Raw genomic sequence first — 10,092 nt, forward strand, 5'->3', positions numbered from 1 at the left:
CTGGGTTGAAAACCGCTACTGTCCGGTCAACCAACCCCTAAAATTGTGAAAAGTTAGACCCCACATCCTCCTACGTAAATACAGACAGGAGAAGCACCCCACCAGAGTTGCTAACAGCATTTACAGGAACCTGCAGAGACAAAGAAAGCCCTCTAAAGGGCAGAGAAACCGTGATGGTAATGCCTCACCTAGTCTAAGTGCCACAGGGGAGTGCAGTAGAGTCTGCACAAATACCTGCAGGCAGGAGTGTTCCAGAGGACAAAAGGGATATTAGCAAAGAATCCTACTCAGTCAGCAAAAAAGCAAACCATCCATCTCCTGAAGTCAAAAGCCTTTCCATGACTCAGCAAAGCACTGAGTTCAAAGCACTGAGATCCACCCACTACTGACACTCCTGGGAAAAAAAATTCCAACTCAGGGCTAATTAAACCTAACCATCTCAGACCCTAGACAGCCATGGAAATTGGCAACCTGAAGAAAAACTTCCCCAAAGAACCACATGTTTACTGGGATGCCAAAAAGGAGCAATTAAAGCAGCACTGGCACCAAGGAAAGACAGGCTGTAAAAAGTTTTAGGATTTGGGAATGAATGAGAGAAATGTACGGTTTTTCTCTGTAACTTATATTTTCTCTCAATCCTTTTAATAAAATGCGCTTTTCTCAAAACTCATTTCATTCCGCTGGGTGTGGAGGTGTCATGCCAAGAATGAGGCACATTGGTTTTTGTCATATGAATATTGAGTTTGAACAGTTGCTGGAGCAAGGAAATGACTTGTTGAACAGATTAGCCATGGCTGGAAGAAAACATTTGCATACTAACCAACAGTGCTTGTGTAGACAAAGGACCATTCCCTCACACATTCAACCCACAGTGAATGTTGATCACCGGACAGTGAAGGGGTGGGAAGTGCATTCCAGGGCCTGCTGGGGTGATGCAATCCACAGGGTCAGGACTGGTTGGACAGCTGGTCACATGACTAACTGGCTGTTCCAAAGTTTTTTGAACTAGCTACAGAGTTTGAACTCAGAAAGACTGTTTGCTCCTGAACTGAGAAGATATCTCCTGTCTGCTCCCATCCCTTTCTCACAAGCCTCTGAATACACTGAAGACACATGAACATCTACAGCGAACAAGGTTTAAGAAGAATACTGGGCCCCAATGAAAAGCAAGACCTACCCATAATCAAGGACTCTACAGTGTGCTTGAAGAACCGTAATTAAAAACTCTTCAGATGTTGCCTCAAACTTTCCCACTTTATTTTTTCTTCTCTTTTCTGCCTCTATTTGCATGTATCACGTATGCCTGCTAGCGTGGGTGGGTGTGTAGCTGTAGACGTCAACCGAATTAGATAAGTTTTATAAATTTCAACTTTTCTTCTTTAAACCTAAGAAAACCTGTTTGTGCTGGTTTCTTTGCCTTGTGATTGGAGAGCGGTGAACAAGGATGCACCAAGGGGGAGCTAAAAAGTGTTTTTAAAATTAAACCGTTACGGTAAGACAAGGCGAAGGCTGAGAGGGACCACTAGCCACCTTTCTCACCTGGTCACCTCTAATGGATCAAAATATGTCCAGCTTCACTGGTTCATAATGCGTTTTCATTTGTGTGTATACCAGAAATATTTGTTATTGATTTAGAATGTTATGGCCAATCTATAAGATGTTCAGCCATGATAATACTTTCACAAAATTATTATTCAACTTTGTAAATGGGTTCCATATGTTGATTTTGTTGCTTAGGATATGTATTTGAAATAAATGCTATTTATATCATTTATTTAAATGTAGATTTAATTTCAGAGATGTAGCAATTTTTTGAATTTACTGTTGTCAACCTTTGAAATTTTTATTGCGTTTTTGTTTCTACAGGCAAACCTTGCATATGAGAAATACCTGAAGACGCGCTTTCAATTAGCACAGTCCAAGCTGTAATAGTGTTCTGGATTTGTTTTGCTTCTGTGATTAAAGCTGTGTTGACAGTGTAGGATACTAAAAATCATAAATAAGTTGGCCAAACAGCCAGATTGATATACAGAAAATGCAAATTACATGCAAGACACCAGTTGTTGAATGAAAGTTCAGTTGAATTTGACAATTTCTAATGAGTATCTTAGTAGTTTAATTGTTTTGAGTAATTGAATATACTAATTACCACTGAATTTTAGACCTCTGTGCCTGGATTATTGGACCAATGTTTTCAGTAAATTGATTTAAGGACTTAATTGCATTTTCCATATCTAGACATTTTACTGTTATCATTTTGCACTTCATTTAGGTGCATGTGTTACCAGCTATTAAATGAACCCAGGAAAATGGTTTAATTTTGTTTTTCCATTACCAACAAAATTTTGAGTACTAAATATAACATTTAAGGTACGTGCTCTCATTTCTCCCCCTTTCATCTTCCCCCACCAAACCACCTTATCTGCAATCTATGCTGGGTTATAGTTGCAGCGTGCTAGTCTTTTTGAAGTATATGCAAATTCATAGGCTGGAAAAACAGAACTCTATCTCAGTGGATTTAACTCAACAGAATTTCATGTTAGTTGAAATTCAGATATGGAAATGTAGGGCAGATTGCTGATCAGTGACCTGCCAACACTTGGAAGGGAGTTGATTCCCCATGCTCAAGATAATGATGGGACAGGGACTAACTGGACTGCACACTAGAAATTCAAAACCGCACAAGCTAAGATCAGACATGCTGTAGAGCTAGCATGATATTAAGTTCATAATTCAATAATAAAGACAGTTATTCTAAAACTGTTTGGTTAATGCAGGGAATTAAAATGTCAATTCAAATCTATATACAGCAGTACCAGGTTTTAAATATAATTGACAGAATATGCCACCATGAACACACTTACTGTTTCTTCATATGAATCCTGTTCAGTTCTAAATGCCCCAAACTTACCAAATGAATTAGTTTTGAGTATTCTGGAGGTGACCCTGGCATAATGTAAGCTGCTGTTCATACTTTTTAAATCACGATGTTGGTAGAGCAGTAATAGCAGTTTACGGTATACCATGCTAAGCAAGACCTACCTACAATCAAGGACTCGACAATGGTCTTGAAGAACCCTAACAAAAACTCTTCAGATATTGCCTCAAACCTTTCCACTTTATTTTTCTTCTGCTCTTTTCTGTCTCTGTTTGCATATGTGTATCGCTTATGCATGCAAGTGTAGGGCGTGGCATGTATCCGAATTAGAGTTTAAGTTTAATAATTTCACCTTCTTTAAACCTAGGAAAGCCTGTTTGTGCTAGTTTCTTTGCCTTATAATTGAACAAGGATTCACCAAGGGGGAGCTAAAAACAGTGTATTTAAAATTAAACCCTATTACAGTAAGACCAAGTGAAGGCCAAAAGGGAACCCTAGACATCTTCTCACCTGGTCGTAACAGTGTATTTACACTGAAACTTAATGTACATTATGTCGGCTGCTTGCTACAAACACACGCAATTATTGTGGCTGTATATAAACACAAACTAGCTAGAACTGCCCTGCTCAGTTATAGTGCAAGCAAAAACAAAAGACTTACTAAATCTCAATGGTACAAAGTTAGGTCAAGCAATAAAAAAAACTGAAGTAAACACTTCCCTGTAAAAACATCAACTCAAATAGAAATATAAAAGAAACAGCACCACATTGCACAAAATTTAATGGTGAACTGTGACAGTATTTTTGGAATATTCAATTACTAGACTCTTAATGGTTTAACTACTTTGTTAAAAAAATGGAGCCGAAAATTTGATTTTGCATTGGAGCTGGAGGTGAACTGTTCACACTAGGTAAAATTGAGAATTTTGCAAAGATCATAAGCAAAGTTAAACGTACATGAGAGTTTCACATGAAACCTCCTAGGTTAAAAAAAGTCAGCTCATATTAATTTGAATACACTTTATCAGCTAAGAACAATGACAGGTAAATTTCATAGATCAAAACCTTCACATACTGCAAGAAACATGCACACTGACAAGCTTTTAATCTATTTATTTCATAAGTATATGGACAGAACAAGTAAAAGCTACATTAATTTCATATATTTTAAGAACTTAAATCTAGCAGGTATTAAAATCATAACTTCAATAAAGGAAATATATATCTTAAACATTTAATACCTCATTCAACAGCATTTGGTTACAGTATGCATAGGAATTTTTGCTATTGTACAAAAAGTAATTTTATAACAGAAGGGTGTAGAACTTCCAATTGTACATGGTTACTGGGTATTCAATTAAATTGTTGCATACAGTGATCCATCGCTGTTCATTATGTGGTTAGATCATTTAGTATTGTAAGGATGGTCAATCTTCAGTTTTCCGTGCCAATCTACAAAAGGTCCAGTTGTGTTCCACGGTGTTCTCATTTGCTCTCTCGCTCATGTGATGTACCCTTGTCATTCTGATGGTAAAGCCCTGCTTTGCAATGTACTCCATCAGATGAACACGAAGAGACACCTCCTGGTGATAATCACAGGGTCCGAATGTGAAGGACACCTGAAAGTCTCTGGTATCCATCATGTGTTTATTCCATTTTGTAAAATGGTTCGAGATACCCTCCAGCAATGAGTGAACTTTAGTAGTGATAGTCAGTTGTGTGATTATAACAGCTACTGGATTAGAATATTTGGAAAGTTTGCGGGTACTAGACAGTTCCACCACCTCCTCAAACGTATCTAATGGGTAAAGGGGCTTGGGGTCATTCAGACAGTGAATCAAAGGCTCAATCTGATAAAAATCAGCCTCTTTTCTCAGGAGGTCAATTTCTTTGAAGCCTTGAGGTAGTGTCAGAGCTGCAGTCCTTAAAAAATTCAAGATGTATCTGAAGAGAGGTCCATCTCTATCAATGAAATAGTTTCCTTGAGAGTCTTTGGCAGTGGGGAAATCTCCCCTAAACATTACTCCTAACATGGAGTCTGGGTATCTAGTTAGTGTGGATACTGATGTTGAATACAAGTGTCCTCCTACATTAAGTGTAACTGGATCAGCCATCTGAAATGAAAAAAAAACTAGAACATAGTTATCTTACCAAATATCTTGTCCATATTACCACATTCTGACAGTCAAATTTAATTATCAGTATTAGTTAATTTGTGTAAAACTGAAACCTTATTCAATGTTTCATTTATTCAATCCCTAAGTGATAATTTACTGGAATAAAAATCTCTCATCCACACCAATTTGGGGGGGTGGTGCTGGGGGGAGAGATAGAGGGCTACTGTGAACGGACATCCCAAGAACAAAGAAAACCGCTAATGCTGAAGCACCTTAACCATGGGATGCACCACATTCAAATTAAGAAATTCTCTAGATTCAAACGTTGAATACATTTGCGTGTTTTAAAGTTTCTTTTTTCCACACCCAAGCTCAAATATTGCTCTCGTATTATTGCTCAGCTTATTTGGCTTATCAGTACAATATCAGATATTTGCTTAACTAGTATACATGAAATCGGATTATGCAGAATAATAAAAAGTATCAATATTCAGGTAAAGACATGAGAACAGATGTGCCCTACTTGTTTCGTTCACTTTGTCTTTAAACAAGGCTCCTAAAAGGGGTGGGGATTGGAAATCGTGCAATGAACTCAAAGTCACATTGGTATACAATGCAAAATTAATCATGCATTTGCCAAAAAAGCTGCCTGATTTAGGCGGGTTATGTTTGCGTCGCTCTGAGATATGAAGCCAGCCTATGTTTACCAATCTGTTCTCCCTCCTGCTGTCCTGACACTGGATCAAATATAAGGCTTGGCAGAGAACCGGCAGCAACAACAATCCGCTCCGCATTACTGGCTCCAATCAGCGGCAGCCCCCCACACACGGGCAGGCAGGTCAATGTTCAGTGCTGGGGGCGGTGCGTGTCAGGAGAGCGGGGGCCACAGCTCGCCGAATGTACGCCCAGCCGACACGCAGCAGCTCCGGGTGAGGCCGTAAACCAAGCCCCGGATCCGCCTGCGGTTCGCTGCGGCCCGGGGACACCTTCCACTAAGGCAAGCTTCAAACTCAGACTAACAGCAGCCTCTTACCGTCTGGCCCCAGTCTCCATTATCCATCCGCTCTCCCCTTGAGTCGATCAACCGCTCAGCGCCGCCGCACAATCAACACTACCTCCGAGCATGCGCACTGGGCACGACCCTCCGAATCCTTGGCAGCTGTGCCACATTGAACTGGACGCCGCCATCTTTGATAAAGGCAGATAAAAGTTAATGATCAAAGTGTTGTGGTCTCGCTCATAACCAGCGAGGAAAGCAAAAGTGGCAATTCGCATAAGGTCAACATTTTGCTGGAGGTTAATCTTACAAAGGTGGAGAGGCTTAAGGATGGAAATCCAAAGATATTCAAGGGAATTTGACATTTTAAAATAAATGCTTGACATCTATGTTTAAATACTGCCCGAAGCAGTATTACCATGCTTAAATGTCTCAGAAGCCTTGCAAACGCATCATTTAGACCAGTGGCCTAATAAGATAAATGATAACGATAATTCGGCTCAAGAAAGACTTTGAAAACTGAAAAGCTGGTCATCATACAGGTAACCGGTGTAGCAGATAGAGTATTTCTTCCGGGCAAACTGCAACGATATTGTTTCCAGATACATTGCATTTTACTTCAAGCAATTAAATAAGTCTAAATGAATGGCTGTGTCTCAAAACACATTGCGAAATCTACATCACTGAAGTATGAGGCTCATAGTACAGGTATTTACATCTGCCAATAGCGTGTCTTCTATTGATTGTATCGATATATTTCCAAGCTAAAATAACATAATCTATATTAGAGAATTTGCAATTATAATTATAACTGACGACAGAAAGAATAGATGAGGGACTACAGCGAGTGACTGAACATACAGTGTCTTTGCTGTTGTCTGTCGTTGTCTGATGTCAGACCAACAGCTGACAAATGGGCACAGTATATCAGTTTCACGCAGTGTGCCCGATGTCTTCCTCCCTGTTGTTTTGGTCATCCACTCTTCAAAATGAACAGCAAACCCGAGTGCTTCTAAACCTGAACAAATTATAAAATATTTACCATAGTTTCAAACTCAGCTATGTCATTTGGAAACAAAATAAAATATTAAGAAATGCAATAAAATGTTTCATTACATCATGATTTCAAGAATAGATCTGAATATATTACCGTTGTAAGCCTAGTTTAATGCTTGGCTATAATGTGGTTATTATTAAATGATTCGAGATTCAGTATTAAATTTAAGGAAGGGGCAAAAAACGTTAGTGAGGGTTGTATATAGACCCCCAAACTGTAGTTAAGATGTTGGGAATGGCATTAAACAAGAAATTAGAGACGCATGCAATAAGGGAACATCTGTAATTATGGGTGACCTTAATCTGCATATAGATTGGGCAAATCAAATTAGTCACATACCGTAGAGGAGGAATTCATGGAGTGTATACGGGATGGTTTTCTGGACCAATATGTTGAGGACCCAACTAGAGAACAGACCATCCTAGACTGGGTATTGTGTAATGAGAGAGGAATAATTGATAATCTAGTTGTCAAGATAATCTAGGGCGGCACAGTGGCGCAGTGGTTAGCACCGCAGCCTCACAGCTCCAGGGACCCGGGTTCGATTCTGGGTACTGCCTGTGCGGAGTTTGCAAGTTCTCCCTGTGTCTGCGTGGGTTTCCTCCGGGTGCTCCGGTTTCCTCCCACATGCCAAAGACTTGCAGGTTGATAGGTTAATTGGCCATTATAAATTGTCCCTAGTATAGGTAGGTGGTAGGGAAATATAGGGACAGATGGGGATGTGATAGGAATATGGGATTAGTGCAGGATTAGTATAAATGGGTGGTTGATGGTCGGCACAGACTCGGTGGGCCGAAGGGCCTGTTTCAGTGCTGTATCTCTAAACTAAACTAAACTAATTGTGTGAGAACCCTTGGGGATGAGCGACCATAATATGATAGAATTCTTCATCAAGATGGAGAGTGACATAGTTGATTCTGAGACTAGGATCCTGAATTTTAATAAAGGAAACTACGAAGGTATGAGGCGCAAGTTGGCTATGATGGATTGGGAAACGTATCTTAAAGGGATTACGGTGGAAAGGCAATGGCAAACATTCAAGGAGCACATGGATGAACTGCAACAATTGTTTATTCCTGTCTGGCGCAAAAGTAAAATGGGAAAGGTAGCCAAACCATGGCTTACAAGTGAAATTAGAATCAGTATAAGATCCAAGGAAGAGGCATACAAATTCGCCAGAAAAAACAACAGACCTGAGGATTGGGAGCAGTTTAGAATTCAGCAAAAGTGGACCAAGGGATTGATTAAGAAGGGGAAAATAAAGTACGAGAGCAAGCTTGCAGGGAACATAAAAACTGACTGTAAAAGTTTCTAAAGATATGTGAAGAGAAAAAGATTGGTGAAGACAAATGTAGGTCCCTTACAGTCAGAAAGAGGGGAATTTATTATGGGGAACAAAGAAATGGCTGACGAACTAAATGCATACTTTGGTTCTGTCTTCACAAAGGAGGACACAAATTTCATACCAAAAATGTTGGGGAACACAGGGGTTAGTGAGAGGGAGGAACTGAAAGAAATCAGTATTAGTAGAGAAATGGTGTTGGGGAAATTGATGGGATTGAAGGCCGATAAATCCCCAGGGCCTGATAATCTACATCCCAGAGTACTTAAGGAAGTGGCTCTAGAAATAGTAGATGCATTGGTGGTCATCTTCCAAGATTCTATAGACTCTGGAACAGTTCCTACAGATTGGAGGGTAGCTAATGTAACCCCACTATTTAAAAAGGGAGGTAGAGAGAAAACAGGGAATTATAGACCAGTTAGCCTGATGTCAGTAGTGGGGAAATTCTAGAGTCCATTATAAAAGATTTTACAGCAGAGCACTTGGGAAACAGTGGTAGAATTGGACAGAGTCAGCATGGATTTACAAAAGGGAAATCATGCTTGACAAATCTGCTAGAATTCTTCAAGGATGTAACTAGTAGAGTTGATGAGGGGGAGCCAGTGGATGTGGTTTATCTGGACTTTCAGAAGGCTTTTGACAAAGTCCCACAGAAGAGATTAGCATGTAAAATTAAAGCGCACGGGATTGGGGGTAGTGTATTGCGATGGATAGAAAATTGGTTGGCAGACAGGAAACAAAGAGTCGGAATAAACGGGTCTTTTTCCAAATGGCAGGCAGTGACTAATGGGGTACCGCAGGGATCAGTGCTAGAATCCCAGCTATTCACAATATATATTAATGATTTAGATGAAGGAACTAAATGTAATATCTCCAAATTTGCAGATGACACAAAACTGGGTGGGAGGGTGAGTTGTGAGGAGGAGGCAGAGAGGCTTCAGGGTGATTTGGACAAGTTAAGTGAGCAGGCAAATGCATGGCAGATGCAGTATAATGTGGATAAATGTGAGGTTATCCACTTTGGTAGAAAAAACAAGAAGGCAGATTATCTGAATGGCTATAAACTGAGAGAGGGGAATATGCAGCGAGACCTGGGTGTTCTCATACACCAGTCGCTGAAGGTAAGCATGCAGGACCAGAGAAAAAACCTATTCTCTCTGAAAATGAGCTTTGCATTTCAAGGGGAAAAGTGCTACATTTAAGGTGAGGTTTTGACCTGCCTGAAGAGAGGAGGAAACCCAGAGAAAAGAGGAGTTGCTACACTCTGTGGAGAAACACTGCTTTGGAGAAAGAAAGCCTATGTTTCGGGTGTGGCAAGTTGCTTTTGCCTCCATTCATGAATTCCTGTCTGAAGAGTGAGTTCTGTAATTGCTGTGCTCTGTGGAGAGTAAGTCCTTTGCTGAGAGTAAGTCCTGTTGACTTTTGTGTTTTTGGAGGTTCCTGAACTCTCAAGAAAGTTTCTACTGTTAGACTGCTACTTTAAAATTTAAATAGACCTATTGCTACAATCTGTTGCTGAAAGATCTGTGTGATGCCTGCTGCAGACAAACTACCTTGAATGTCTACCCACCATAGACTGTTCATTAATTTCACCTGGAGAGACATCAAGTGGCATCTGACTATTTGACTCTGGGATGCCTCACCAATCCAGGAAAATACTACCAGAAGATAGAACCCAATTATTTTATTATCCCTAAGAAA

General features: G+C 40.0%; 2 protein-coding genes across 5 annotated transcripts in view; one reads left to right on the forward strand and one right to left on the reverse strand.

Annotated features, from left to right (window-relative positions):
- The window catches only part of LOC137380063 (peroxisomal acyl-coenzyme A oxidase 2-like), a 69,432-nt gene extending 65,176 nt beyond the window's left edge, over positions 1 to 4,256 (forward strand). For all 3 annotated transcript variants that reach the window (XM_068051625.1, XM_068051628.1, XM_068051627.1), the window contains one exon: positions 1,867 to 4,256. In XM_068051625.1, the coding sequence (XP_067907726.1) occupies positions 1,867 to 1,929 (63 nt within the window). In that variant the 3' untranslated portion in view covers positions 1,930 to 4,256. The remainder of the gene's footprint in view (positions 1 to 1,866) is intronic.
- LOC137380064 (BTB/POZ domain-containing protein KCTD6) lies at positions 3,972 to 6,126 on the reverse strand. Of its 2 annotated transcripts, none has more exons than XM_068051629.1 (2): positions 5,703 to 5,984; positions 3,972 to 4,992 (listed from the first exon to the last, which is right to left on the reverse strand). In XM_068051629.1, the coding sequence occupies exons 1-2, from the start codon at positions 5,787 to 5,789 to the stop codon at positions 4,306 to 4,308; spliced, it is 774 nt and encodes a 257-aa protein (XP_067907730.1). In that variant the 5' UTR covers positions 5,790 to 5,984; the 3' UTR covers positions 3,972 to 4,305. The 2 variants fall into 2 exon arrangements, with proteins under 2 accessions (XP_067907730.1, XP_067907731.1); XM_068051630.1 differs by lacking the exon at positions 5,703 to 5,984 and adding an exon at positions 6,029 to 6,126 and having other exon boundaries at positions 3,974 to 4,992.
- Positions 6,127 to 10,092: the final 3,966 nt, after the last annotated feature.

The sequence above is a fragment of the Heterodontus francisci genome, chromosome 19 (genome assembly GCF_036365525.1).
Source record: "Heterodontus francisci isolate sHetFra1 chromosome 19, sHetFra1.hap1, whole genome shotgun sequence".
NCBI lineage: Eukaryota > Metazoa > Chordata > Chondrichthyes > Heterodontiformes > Heterodontidae > Heterodontus > Heterodontus francisci.